The sequence below is a fragment of the Copadichromis virginalis genome, linkage group LG8, assembly GCF_057382275.1.
Source record: "Copadichromis virginalis isolate Kocher_CV1m ecotype Utaka linkage group LG8, C_Virginalis_male_GT1.1, whole genome shotgun sequence".
NCBI lineage: Eukaryota > Metazoa > Chordata > Actinopteri > Cichliformes > Cichlidae > Copadichromis > Copadichromis virginalis.
Genome location: NC_140625.1, coordinates 19,079,188 through 19,094,353, shown reverse-complemented (window position 1 = coordinate 19,094,353; position 15,166 = coordinate 19,079,188). Strand labels below are relative to the sequence as shown.

General features: G+C 40.2%; 1 protein-coding gene across 3 annotated transcripts in view; it reads right to left on the bottom strand.

The window, feature by feature from the left end:
* Positions 1-15,166, bottom strand: part of adam11 (ADAM metallopeptidase domain 11) — a 73,294-nt gene that overhangs the window by 55,255 nt on the left and 2,873 nt on the right. For all 3 annotated transcript variants that reach the window (XM_085466333.1, XM_085466335.1, XM_085466334.1), the window contains exons 3-5: positions 12,612-12,688; positions 12,125-12,191; positions 5,087-5,169 (exon numbers count right to left, since the gene is read on the bottom strand). In XM_085466333.1, the coding sequence (XP_085322459.1) occupies positions 5,087-5,169; positions 12,125-12,191; positions 12,612-12,688 (227 nt within the window). The remainder of the gene's footprint in view (positions 1-5,086; positions 5,170-12,124; positions 12,192-12,611; positions 12,689-15,166) is intronic.

Here is a 15,166-nt window from a genome sequence, read left to right as displayed (position 1 = left end):
AACGGCGCACCCTGGTGGCAACGCTGTTCACCATGAAAGATGAAGTGGCTTTTGAGGGTCTTGGCAAGTTTATAGAGGCTTGAAATTTGGCACACACCTCCAATGTGATGATGGCTTTGTTGTCATGTGATCATTTTCATTGAATATCCCAAAATGGCTCCACAGCGCCCCCTACAAAATTTCAAAACCACAGCCCCAGCTCTGTGTTTTATGTATGAATCTGAAACCTGGTAGGCTTATAGGAGATATCAAGATGTACAAAAAAGTCTCTTGGAGCAATATCCCAAATCCAACAGGAAGTCAGCCATTTTAAAATTAATGTGCAATTTTGGCAACATTTTCCCCTCTTTTCAGGCATCGTTCTTTGACGAACTCCTCCAAGGGATTTCATCAGATTGGACCGATCTGCAGTTTGTGGAATCTAAAGACCTTTGTGATGTTAAATTGCGAAGCTTTTTACGTCCAGGGAAACGGGGTGGTTATGGCGGCACTTAGAGTTTGAATCACTCGCCAAAAAGCAGTAATCTGCTGTCACTCAAAAACACAATGTCCAATCTCTCCCAAACGTCTCAGGTGTGATTAGACTCGAGCTCGGAAGTGTTTGTTATGCCATTTGTACATAATGGTTAGAGCGCCACCTAGTGGAACGACTAACTAATCATGAATGAATGAGTTGAAATGTTAGCTGGTGGTTAAATGCATGAATTCCATCAATGTGACATCACATCGGACGTGCTGGTTTTAGGTGTTGGGCGTGGCTCGACGCGCCGGGGGTGCGAGGGCCCTCATAACGCTGCTTGCAGCTTTAATTATTATTATTATTATTATTCCGGCAAATGAATCGGCCTTTTGAGGGCCTAAACATGCTCGAAAACTCATGAAATTTTGCACACGCGTCAGGTCTGGTGAAAATTTACGTATTTTAATGTTCTCAGACATGGCCAGGGAAAATTAGCTCAGTAGCGCCACCTAGAAAAATGAAAAACGCGAGCCCCCGGTATGGGTATGACCTACATGTTTGAAAGTCGGTACACCTATATAACGTTCAGAGTCGAACAAAAAAGTCTATTATGGCAATGTCCTAAACCCAACAGGAAGTCCGCCATTTTGGATTGAAGGTGACATTTTGGGTCTGATTTTACCGTTTCCATGCCTTGTACTTTAACGAACTCCTCCTTGGGATTTGGTCCTATAAACTTCAAATTTGGACAGTGTCAACTACACCCTTGTGCCATGTTAAATTGCGGAGCTTTTGAGTTTTCACAATACTATGAGGCCGTGGCGCCATGGCGAATTTCGATGACTCGCCATGAAAATCTTATTGCCTCTCATTTTGTCATACATTTTCTGACCTTGACCAAAGTCAAGACATATGATAAGGCTCCACCCCTGAACATATTTAAACTGCCATATTTGACCTCAAGGACAGCGCCACCTAGCGGGAACAGGAAATGTCATGTTTTACACTTTGGGGTACAGTATAGTGATGGGTGACATCTGCAGCCTCAAATTTCTCCAGGAAAGCCTTAAGGAGTTGGTCTTGGGTTACAGTGAAAACTGTGAGTTTTCGCGAAAGGGTGTGACCCCAGCAGCGTGGCGAACTTTGATGTCACGCCATGAAGAAACAAATTAGTATAACTCAATGAAATCCAGTCTGATCAGTACCAGACTTTACAGGCATGATGTCAGACCCGCCCTGAACAGATTGATGTGCCCATTGTCGGAAATACGGACAGCGCCACCTAGTGGCAACAGGAAATGTCATGGCTTTAATTTTGTTGTACTGATTTTCACAGGTTCATCTTGGCCACCTCAAAAGCGGTGAATATCACCATCAGTCCCTCGTGATGCTTCAGTGCAAAAATTGTGAGTTTAAACTGAACGGCGCACCCTGGTGGCAACGCTGTTCAACATGAAAGATGAAGTGGCTTTTGAGGGTCTTGGCAAGTTTATAGAGGCTTGAAATTTGGCACACACCTCCAAATGGATGAAGGCTTTGTTGGCATGTCATCATTTTCATTGAATAGCGCGAAATTGCTCCACAGCGCCCCCTACAATATTTAAAAACATCAGCCCCTGCTCTGTGTTTCATCTATGAGTCTGACACTTGGTAAGCTTGTGTAAGATATCAAGATGTACAAAAAAGTCTCTTGGAGCAATATCCCAAATCCAACAGGAAGTCAGCCATTTTAAAATTAATGTGCAATTTTGATGACATTTTCCCCTCTTTTCAGGCCTCATACTTTGACGAACTCCTCCAAGGGATTTCATCATATTGAAGCATTCTTCAGTGTGTGGAATCCAAAGACCTTTGTGTTGTTAAATTGCGAAGCTTTTTACGTCCAGGGAAACGGGGTGGTTATGGCGGCACTTAGAGTTTGAATCACTCGCCAAAAAGCAGTAATCTGCTGTCACTCAAAAACACAATGTCCAATCTCTCCCAAACGTCTCAGGTGTGATGAGACTCGAGCTTGGAAGTGTTTGTTATGCCATTTGTACATAATGGTTAGAGCGCCACCTAGTGGAACGACTAACTAATCATGAATGAATGAGTTGAAATGTTAGCTGGTGGTTAAATGCATGAATTCCATCAATGTGACATCAGATCGGACGTGCTGGTTTTAGGTGTTGGGCGTGGCTCGACGCGCCGGGGGTGCGAGGGCCCTCATAACGCTGCTTGCAGCTTTAATTATTATTATTATTATTATTATTCACCCCAAACAAGGGCCTTTTTGAGGGCCTAAACATGCTCAAAAACTCATGAAATTTTGCACACATGCCAGGTCTGGTGAAAAATTTTGTATTTTAATGGTTTTACATATGAGCACTGGGAAATGGCTCTACAGCGCCACCTATGCCTTGTTAAATGCAGCCCTACGACCACATCGTTTGAGCTACATGTATGAAATTTGGCACATATGTGTATCATGCCAAGACGAACAAAAAAGTCTGTGGGCCCATTGACGCAAACCCAACAGGAAGTCCGCCATTTGGAAGAGAAGGTGACATTTTGGCTCTAATTTTGCCATTTCCATGCCTCGAACTTTTGCGAACTCCTCCTTGGGGTTTCATTTCATAACCTTCAAATTTGGACAGTGTCAACTACACCCTTGTGCCATGTTAAATTGCGGAGCTTTTGAGTTTTCACAATACTATGAGGCCGTGGCGCCATGGCGAATTTCGATGACTCGCCATGAAAATCTTATTGCCTCTCATTTTGTCATACATTTTCTGACCTTGACCAAAGTGAACACATATGATAAGGCTCCACCCCTGAACATATTTCAACTGCCATATTTGACACCAGGGACAGCGCCACCTAGTGGGAACAGGAAATGTCATGTTTTACACTTTGGGGTACAGTATAGTGATGGGTGACACCTGCAGCCTCAAATTTCTCCAGGAAAGCCTTAAGGAGTTGGTCTTGGGTTACAGTGAAAACTGTGACTTTTCGCAAAAGGGTGTGACCCCAGCAGCATGGCGAACTTTGATGTCACGCCATGAAGAAACAAATTAGTATAACTCAATGAAATCCAGTCTGTTCAGTACCAGACTTTACAGGCATGATGTCAGACCCGCCCTGAACAGATTGATGTGCCCATTGTCGGGAATACGTACAGCGCCACCTAGTGGCAACAGGAAATGTCATGGCTTTAATTTTGTTGTACTGATTTTCACAGGTTCATCGTGGCCACCTCAAAAGCGGTGAATATCAACATCAGTCCCTCGTGATGCTTCAGTGCAAAAATTGTGACTTTAAACTGAACGGCGCACCCTGGTGGCAACGCTGTTCAACATGAAAGATGAAGTGGCTTTTGAGGGGCTTGGAAAGTTTATAGAGGCTTGAAATTTGGCCCACACCTCCAAATGGATGAAGGCTTTGTTGTCATGTGATCATTTTCATTGAATAGCGCGAAATTGCTCCACAGCGCCCCCTACAATATTTCAAAACCACAGCCCCTGTTCTGTGTTCTATGTATGATTCTGAAACCTGGTAAGCTTATAGGAGATATCAAGATGTACAAAAAAGTCTCTTGGAGCAATATCCCAAATCCAACAGGAAGTCAGCCATTTTAAAATTAATGTGTAATTTTGATGACATTTTCCCCCCTTTTCAGGCCTCATACTTTGACGAACTCCTCCAAGGGATTTCATCATATTGAAGCATTCTTCAGTGTGTAGAATCTAAAGACCTTTGTGATGTTAAATTGCGAAGCTTTTTCCGTTCAGGGAAACGGGGTGGTCATGGCGGCACGTAGAGTTTCAATCACTCGCAAAAAGCAGTAATCTGCTGTCACTAAAAAACACAATGTCCAATCTCTCCCAAAGGTCGCAGGTGTGATGAGACTCGAGCTTGGAAATGTTTGTTATGCTATTTGTCAATAATGGTTAGAGCGCCACCTAGTGGCATGACTATAATCCTGGTCGAATAAGATGAAATGTTAGCTGGTGATTAAAAGCATGAAATCCATCAATGTGACATCACATCGGACGTGCCGGTTTGAGGTGTTGGCAGTGGCTCGACGTGCCGGGGGTGCGAGGGCCCTCATAACGCTGCTTGCAGCTTTAATTGGTTTTGTCTTTGCTCACAGGCTTTCGAGCGTTTTCCTTATAAAACGCCGTTTTTACCGTTTCTTCCTGCAGTAAATATGAACAACGATCGTATTCAGGAAGAAAACCAAACATTGCATATATTTATATCATAACTCTGGTTTTACGTGACCTATCAACACAATTTAAAAACTGGTATAAAGTCCACTCTTTTTCCGTCAATTGTTCCGTTTTTCCTGCTCACACCTCCAGTGGTTGTACACGTTGTCATTAACGTGGCTTCACTCTTTTTTAATTTGCATTTATCACTCAATAAGATTAGTTTCCACTGATTTTCAGGGCGTTTCGTGCATAATTTGGCATAGAAAGTCTGGCTCATTCGAAGCAAATATAAAGAAATGTGGCTCAAGACTTTTGCACAGTATACTGGTGTGTGTGCAATTGGGTTTGATTTTAAACAATTAAAATCATTGCTTGGGTTCTCATTTGTTGTAGTGACTTAATCTGAAATGTAGCCCCACAGCGTTGGACTCACTGCAGGCCGTGGCAGGTTGACAAAGCAGCCCAGGACCCCGGCACTCCTCGTATTCGCCCGTGGTAGAAGCAGTGCTCCCCTCCCTGAAACCAAACAAGAGGTAATAGTGAGACACTGATACTGTCATCATCCAGTAACATGTACATGTCAAATTTCAGAAAATGAAGCCAACACCGTCTGCGAAGCCCTCGATGCCACTGATCTTTTGGCCCATATATACATAGGTAGGTATTTTCTGTCAGCGTGAGGCCTATGATCAACCAGGAGGGTTGTCTGAAGGAGATCAGTGACTACTGTATGATTTGGTGTCTGGGGAAACCTACACCTGCTGCAGCTGCTACAGCTGAGTAGAGTTTCAGCAAGGGAAAGGAAGTGTGCATAACAGAGTGTGAGTGGGTATGCATCAGAATTTCCTAATTCACTGGAAGATAGCGTCAACTACAGCTATCTGAAGCACAAAATTCATTAAAGTCAAGGTTGAACCCATTTAAGTTGAAAATGAACAGGTGTTTTATAAGGAACTGCTCAAGTCCATCAGCTGGGAAGTACACAGGATCTCAAACTGTACCCATCACTCACACAGACACCTGACATGGGCATATTAGACAGACACAACGTCAATGATGTATTAGTTCACATGCCTCTTGATCCATTACATTTCACAGGTTACTGTAATGTGTAAAATACAGAAAGAAAGTGATATGCTTTTCTGTCGTTTTGTGGCTGTAATGTACAAATTACCGTAATGAGAATTAAAATCCACCAAGAAGACTTAAGACTTACAAGCGATCCTATCCAGAACAAATGAATCTTGTCGATCACCAAATGATGAACTCCTTCCGTTCAGGAGTATCATGACTTAGCACTTTGCTAATGGTAAATGGACTCAAAGCACTTCCTACTACAAGTCTTATTCACACTAAGCACACATATATTCATACAGTGTTTAAATAAATGCTTAAGCAGTTTAGCTCAAATTCACATGCACACTCTCTGATGGATGCATCAGGGGCAACTCGGGGTTCAGTATCCTGCTCAAGGATAGTTTAACACATAGACCGGAGGAGCTGGGGATCAATTCGCTGACCTTCCGATTGTCAAACAACCCGCTGCACCACCTGAGCCACAGCTGCCATGAATATGGAAGTTAATATTGTTCAGTACATCAGGCACAAGTCTTAATAAAGGTTACACCGTGAAAACATGCTTTTAGTACTGATGGTTTAAGTTTTAAGTTGACTTTGTGCTAAGCTAGCCGTTATGCTAGTTGTTTGAGACAACTATGAAAAGTATTTTTTCCCTTTTTGGCTCCGTATAAATGTCAGTGATTGCAGATGTCCTGGACATGTGCTGTGGTTGTGAGCAGAGCAGCCCCACCAACCGTTCTGTTTGCAAGCGGCATACAATGAGAAGAAAGTTTAAAGGAAGGGACAGTAGCAGGGTATGCAGCAGAGGGTATTTTAATGAGGAGAAAAGCGGTCACTTCATGGAGCTGCTTTGAAATGCAACTCTGGAAAGAGAATTAATGAACTTGTCATTTTAAATCATGTGTATACATTTTTTTTCTGCTAAAAATAATTATAAAAAAGCTATTTTGAATTGACCCTAAAAATCACAAGAACCTTTTTACCCCATTGTAAAGAATGCAATGATTTAATAAACTGAAGATAATAATGTCTCTAATTTCTTAATGCATGTTCATAAAATTAGAGACTTCAAATTTGGAGCTTGCAAGAGAGATGGAAAAAAAGGTTATATTAACACAACAGAAGCAGAGATATCTGATTTTCAGTCACTGGATCCTACATATTCAAACATGCAACTTTAAAGTGTTTCTCCAGACAGTCTGCCTGATAGACCTATACATTACACACCATCTATCAGTCAGCTGACACCACTTAATTTTGTTGATTCATCTGGAAAAATCCCCCCCAAAACTACAGACAGAATCTACAAGAGCTACAAAATAAAAAAGGTTCTAAAGGCTGATGAACTGCTTGTATGCCCCTCTAATAAAGGATAAAATTAGCTCTGATAATGAGTGACTGTCTCAATCCATAGCCAAGTTGGCAGAACCACTGGAAGGAGCAACCTGTACACCTCACTGCCAGGTAACTCCACCTGATTATTCATAATCGCCTAAAAGGATCCAACTGAACGATCATGTTTTGGACGTAGTGTTTGTAATCTGCGTCTCGCAGTACAGGAACGATCAGATTACGACAATCTGAGAGGAGACTGGCTACTGTCAGTCAAGTGACACGAGCATGGTTTTAAATGTGCGAGCTCAAAAAAGTTGAAGGAACAAAGAATTTCACAAATAATAATCATGCATGCTTTAACAGAGACAATGGAAATTAAAGTTAGGTGTTTTGTTTGCAAATACCTGGAACTCAGGTGTGCGTGTGTGCGCGCGTATGCATGCATGTGACTGCGAGAGAGTCAGTTTCAGGTGTTTGTAATGAACCCCAATAAGTCATGTCTGCTACCCGATCCTGTTGTCATCCAGCACGGCCGACAGATCAAAAAGAAAAAGGGGCAACTTGGAGCTGCTGTTCTTCATGCTTGGCCGACCTTTATCTGAGCTCCAGCTCAAAGCTGAAAGCTCACAGAGAGATCCTGTCATGTCTAAGTTATCTCTCAGACACATGACATCCTTGTTACTTTTCAAAGACAAAGGGCATGTGTAATGTATTTTAACTGACACCGAGTATTACTTTCACTGCAAGGTCATTTCAACTGATCTTCTCGAAGGTGGATTAAATCTTCACAGGTACATCTGCACACACAGTCGGGCTACTGTTGATGACAAATTAATGATCAGTCTGGTTGTCTGTCAGCTACAAAATCATCATTCAGTCCAAAGTCAGTCACACGTGTCTCTTTTATCCCTCGCCACACATGAGCTTTATTTGAGGCTCGCTCTCTTGGAGCAGAATGCTGTCTGGCATTTTATTCTGATTCAATTAAACCAAAGAAGGAATGGAAACTGCTAACTCTTAAAGGCCAACAGTTACGTGTGATTAAACTAAGATGAGGTCTCCATGTAAAAAGTTGTAATCTCATAGTGTTCTGACCAGATTTATTCAAGGCTTCAGAAAAGACATTAGCTTAGAAAAGTTCTGCATCAACGTAACTAAACTATCTCGGCGTTGTCTTCACGAAACCATAGAAACACTATATATAAATAAAATTTAAAGGAAAGAACATGTCTAGGGTGGGTCCACAAGGTTAGCCATTTTATTATACTGCATGAAATGTTCCTCCCACAGTCCAAATACATGCATTTAATAGGGTATGGTCAGCTGGTGATTCTACATTGCTGGGACTCTTATTCAGATTGAGTTCAGGTTATTGATGCAGCCCTCCACAACAGTCACAGTTTCTCATGCAGATCACTACAACCGCCCCATGAAAGACTGGGACTGCACCAATAAGCTTAAAAAAGGCAAATAATTAATTTTAATATTGAGCGAAAGTGAATCCAGGTTATTAGAGAGGGATTTCACAACAGCCACAGTTTCTCATGTGGCCTGCTGGGAAAAATTACGGCCTAACTCCTCCCCTATTTACAACACCATAAAAAAAAATCAGTCAGTCAATCATTTTCATTCGACAGCCAACAGCACGAAGAGGCCAAATAATGCTGTAGCATGGGCATGTACTAAGCGCAACTTGGGCGTTTCACTCACATGTAAACATCATGGTAGTGCTAAAAGGAAACATGAGAAATGCCGACTTCACTGGCAATAATAAGCTAATAAGGAACAGCAGCTTGCTATATAGATTTATATCCAAAATTAAGGCTGTGAAAATCAACATTAAACTTTTACACAGCTCAAAGCTAACAACAATAAATTAAACAGTGCTTCCTTCCAGACATTAGAGTAAGTCCCAGTATTTTTATGAAGCTTATTTACATGCGGCATCAGTTCTAGTCTGTCGAGGACTAAAAGAACATTCATCATTCATACCGAATAGTGAAGCAACTCACAGCACTTAGCAAGTTAATAAATAAATAAAAGGTAGGATTACGAGACTAAATGGAGGAAATCAAATTGCCTGACACAGCAGGCACACACTGACTGTCAGGGACTGAGGATGCTTTTCAGAGTTGCACTTCACGTGATGTCCACTCACTCTTCCATTTAAACCACACTGAAATTTTATTAGCGCTGGAAGGACAGCGACAAGTGAACTATGACGTTAAAACCGAGAAATTGTATGAATGAAAAAGGAAAAGAAAAAAAACAAAACTGCTTGCACTCACAAATTGATACAGTCATGTCCTGCAGAAACAACCGTACTGAACTTGACATAATCAGCTGTAACAGAATTAGAAAAGCTGGAGTGCTTGATGTCTGGACTCAGCATTGTTCAGAGTCTGAGAGCAGTGGGTGGGTGGCGGGGTATGAAATAATAGGTACTAATGTAAAGTGAAAAAGAGGACTGGAAAGAACAAAAGCATTACGTTTTAGAGTATTTAAAATCATGAGGAAAAACAATTTCCTCCAGATACGTTAAGCATCTGGTGCTGGCAAGAAGAGACAATTTTACAGTATTAGGAGAAACATTAACCGACTTAAGAAGAAGGAATGCAAATCAATCTAAAAGACTCCCCATTTCTCCCTGTGTTTCAGAGAAGCTAATTCATCAGTCTTCAGGGTTCATTTCACATGCAGTGTTGCTAGCTGATAGTCTGTCGTAGCCCGTTGTGCATTAATCAGTCTGGCAATTATATCACCATTTTATTACGACAATTAGAGTAAAACAGCACATATCAGAGTGAAGTTAAATGAAATTTCCCATTGACAACCCATTTGTTTTCAGGTGAACACACTAACCCAGCACAAGGAAAAAAACCCTTTAGTAATGGTTGATAATAAGTTTTATTTAAAAAAAAAAATTAAAAAAAATCTGCTGGCAATGTTAGAACTCAAAAACGCAGCTCATGTCAATTCCAACCATCGTTATTCATAATTTAATTTCTCTGTTAGCTGTGTGTCACTGAGATTACATCTGAATGAGACAGTCACCAGCTCAGCAGAATAACCAGGATCCACAGGGGCCAATGAGAAAAAGGTGACACACAAAGACAGGCAATTTACTGGCTTCCCTGTAAAACTAAATAAATCAGTATAGAGCAGATGGAAAGGGGAGGGGCCTGCATGAACGTTCTTAGTGCTGCTTGGAGGCAAAAAAAATGAAGCAGTTAAGACATAGAAATCTAGTGACTAAATTAATCTGACAAAAGTACTAATTAAATTAACATTTTAGATGTTTTTTTTTAACATTTCATAACATTTATTGACTACAGACCAGACGACTACTACTACTACTAATAATAATAATAATCCCGCCTTATGTATTATAATTTATAAAGGGTACCAAAAAAAAAAAATGGTGGAGCCGCTGGACAAAATAAGAAAAAAAACAAAAAACAAAAAACGAATACATTTTTTACCATATTCATAACTCTTTTATGGGCTTTTCAATAACAATAAATGGCATTAAACCTGTAAAGTGTATTTCTAGATTAAATTCTAATGTGATTATTTTACGGTGTTCCCCAGGGATCTATTACCGGGCCACTATTAATCAAATTAGTGCAGTAATTATTCAACTCCATTTCTCTCATTCCGTGCTCAAATTGGATTATTATTATAAGAATTGTAATTTTAACATAGTTGGTAGGAAAAAAAAAAAGTGTAAACATGTAAGGTCTGTCAGACTTTGTATCTTTGGGGTCAGCAACATTACCAAAACTCAATTATTAATATTATTATTTTTAATAAAGTCAAAATCAAAATTATAAATTGAATCTTTAAAAAAAAACCCAAAACACTTAGAGTATGACATAAATTTATTTATGGAATACTGAGTCATTTAAAAAGTGATAAATGACATCAAACTAAGAGAGACATTGGTCTGGCTGTGTGGTTAATTTAATGATCTTACTTCATTTTGATTAGTGAATAGTGTTTCATATTGAGACCATTGATAAATCTTTATGCCTCCTTCCTGCACTATTTAATTATTTGGCCTTTTTATTTCTTTGATTTTAACCCGTTGAAATAATCTTCAAATGTAATGTCTGTGCCCGGATTATCCAAAGGTCATGGCAGAAGGTGGCTGTAAAATCTGATTTAATCCTTTCTGGAAATGCACATGATTTGAATTCCCCTCATGACATAAAGTAGGCCCACACTGGTACTGCTGCTGTCTGCTGGTTTCCATGGCAACCGTCTACCAATTGGTCAGGTGGTTCTTTGGCAGAGAGGATACAGACAGAGAGACACCGTCTCGCAGAGGCTGTCGAGAGTCAAGCTGTCTGCCCGTCTTGGATTTATTAAAGGCCATTTTGCTCAAATTTATAATTCATGACAGAGAGGGCCATGTCAACAATCTAACCATCAGGGCTCATGCAGCTGTAGCCAGAAAGGTGTTTTTGGACACCTTTCCACAGGTCCAGGATAACGTGTGGACCTGATAAGCTGAAGAGTTGTTATGGAACAACACATCTGGGCTAGCACATATTTTGCAGTCATTTACACTTATTTCTAGACGTTCAAACACATGCTTTTTAGGCATTTCTGGACTGGACAAAAAAAAAAAATAACATTGTGTCACTCAATTACTGATTCTGCTTGGTTTAATTCAGGTGGAATACTCAAAACTGGGATGGAGAACCATAATGTTTCTACAAACAGCCACAAAAATCATTTTCAGCCTCAATTGTTTGATGTGAGAGCGTTTACTGTCAAAGCCATTGTCAGCAGGATGTTAGTTTGCTAGGTTGCAGGAGGTTGAAGTCAATCCCAGCTGACACTGGGCAGTCAGTCACATGGCCGACACAAAGACAGAAAAGAGTCATGCTCACATTCACACCTAGTACCAATTTGGAGCCATCAAAAAACCCAACCTCCAACTCCTTGGACTGTTTTTTTTTTTTTTTTAATTTCAGGGCAGGTGTAACTACGATTATTATTAATTATGAACACATTTGCCACGGTGTTAAAACTGTTTCTGTAAACCTACCATATTCTGTGACAGCTGGCCATCTTCCTCAAAGTGACGCTCGACATAGTCTGTAGACAGCAGATTGCTGGAGTGTACAGATTGAGAAATATTAGGAGCAAAAACAACAAAAAGTGCTTAGAAATGCTTAAAAAAAAGGACCTAGTACTGAAGTAATTCTTTTACAAGGGTTTCGATTTTTGCTTACTGGTCCTTTCATAGAAATAAATAAAATCAGTGTCACAATAAGTATTAATAAGTATTAAAAGAGGTGTGATGTGACTTGTTGTGACTTAAACCTCACTACAATATTAGGACACTTCAGTGTATTGCTTGACTAGGTCTGAATATGGCTACACCATCTGTTATTTATCAATGTTTAGCCAGGACCCACTTCGTGTAATATGATGTGTGAGTCTGAACATAGTTATGTCAGTAATTGCAGTGAACCACTTAAAGTGATGTTTAATGGACCTGAGGTAAGCTTTGCAGGTGTGCGGTGACTTACTGGTTGAGCTCCAGGTCGAGTATGAAGGCTGTACCAAAGGCTTTTACCAAGAAGCTGCTCTGGGCCAAATGGATGGGCTAAAGGAGAGTGAGGGAAGGGGAAGGAGGAAGGAGTGAACACCAAAGAAGACATAAATACTGTAAAGAAAATGACGGCTGCAGTTAATAACTGAATTTAAAATCATTTCTCATTTATGGTGCCTTAAAGAGAAACAGTCTGGAACACTGCAAACATTTGATCTTAATTTCATCACTCTCAACATACATACATAATACTCTGTACACAATTTGTGCTGCCCTGTAACCCCCCCCTTTTGATTTTATACCAACAAATACTAACATAATAAAACTGATATTTTATGATCATTTTACAACAACACGCTAACGTCAGTCTGGTTTTATTACAATGTAACAGCATCAGTCTGTTGTAGTGTTGTAGTTCCACTGTGACGTTCTAACACAGTGGCCACAATACTCATGGCCATTGATCAATGCTCTTTGAGGAGTAGTTGTAATCAATGGTCATGACAATTTGCATATTAATGAACAAGAAACTGACCTCACAAACCATTGTTCGCGAGTGTTGCTAGTTTCAGTCATTAAGCAAATGTACTCTTTCTAAGGCTGGGGAAACCTGCAGTCAGATACGACTGAATGAGTCACTTGGATGAGTGATGAAAAATTTTTTCAGCGGCTTTCTCCCACTGAAAACGTTACATCCAGATGAACAGAATCAACTCTTTGGGATAGTTAATAGAAAAGTTTTTACTGCTTTTCACATTTGGTGTGACCTAGACCCAATTTTCACCCAAATTAAATCAGTTGTTTTGTATTTACCGTCACACAAAATTTTAAATGACATCTTGAAAACTGTGGATGTTAGCCTGCTAACAAACAGACAAATCAGACAAACAGAACAGATTTCATGCTCCCTTCCTTTGGGCAAATCCAGCTTTTATGAAGCACACAGCAAAACACTTGTCTCTGTAGTCATTAAGTCATTACTCTGACTTTTAAGAGTCGACTGAAAATGAGGCCAACCACGCAGGGCAAATGAACCAAAACACAAAGCTCAAGCTAAAAGATGCTGAAGCCATCTCCCTGTGGTTTCATCACTACATCAGTGGACACTGTCACTGCCACATTATTTTGGGGGGGAGGGGGGGGGAGAACCCCACTCTATTGTATAATTACATCAGGTATTCTTCAAGTCACCATGTGAAGTCATAGCCATCATTACTGTTGTAGAGTTGTTTTTTTATTTAATGAGAACCCAAATCAGTTTGAATGCTTCTCAGCTGATTAGCAGTGTGTCAGTGAAAACAGAAGCTGCCATACTGCGCTAATCATGATGGGTTTAAAAAAACAACAACAAAACAAACCCAAATGCAATGTTGCTAAGATCTTAAAGATCTAATTGCTCTCATAAACATAATTCTGCTCGTTCAGGAGAGGCTCTCGAGTCACAAATGTACTCCTTTGGATGAGGGAACGTTCTCAACACCGCAGAGCGGTGGCAGCATCTGAGCCAGTGTAGCACATGTGCACATTATTCTACCCAATTAGGAGAATTGGATGAATATTGGATCTGATCCGACCAACTAATTAGCTGACCTCTACATTTGCTGATCTTTTAGTAACGTGTGCTGATGTCAAATTTAGTGTGCAGTATGGGCATTTTTCTTCTTTTTAACTTTAAAAATATGGTCAAAATCTAACGCAGACACTTTTTGCTGTTTCACAAATTCACCTCGGAGGGTTTTACATTTCAAACGAAAGATGATACCTTATAGACCCTGGATAGAGACTAAAACTTGCTTACAATAAAAGGATTATCCTTATAAGTAGAGCGGATATGCAGCAGAAGCTATAGGTGGCAGAGGAAATATAAGCAGCAAAATTACAATACGAATATCCTTTTTTACGAATGTTTTCCCAGAGGAGACATCTTATCCACCCAGCGGCGTTTGGATAAAATTCTGTGCTGAGGGCTCACTGTCTCCGTCTAACCTTGCTCCAAGGTGAGCCCAATCCATATTAAAAGAGAGTTCTGTAGTAGCTCCCGTCAGTGCTCACTGGCCAGCAGCAAGGCAGGTCTCATTAGTAATACCCTGCACTCTCAGCAAACCACTTAGTATCAATCTAAACCTCCACTGGGTCCATATACCATACAATAAAAGACCACAACGGGGCTTGTGAGCAGCAATACAAATGCTCCATTAGCACTCTCACTATTATATTTTTCTTATTTAAATTTTGATCATAATTCAGGCCACACTACAGTTTAGTTTCACACGTTACATTGTTGTCCACAGATACAAATGGACCCACAGTTTTTTAAAACTCAGTACTTGCACCAGACTATACAGTCACACTAAAAAGGTTTTACGTACAAGGGAATAACAAAAAAAAAAAAAAAACTAAAATAACTTAGCAGGTCTAAAAATTCAGTAACTACAACCTCAGATGAACTGAGAAAAACAAAACAAAAAACATAACATTAGACTAGAGTGGAGACGTTTGGCCGTAATGCACAAAAACCAAACACAGCATATC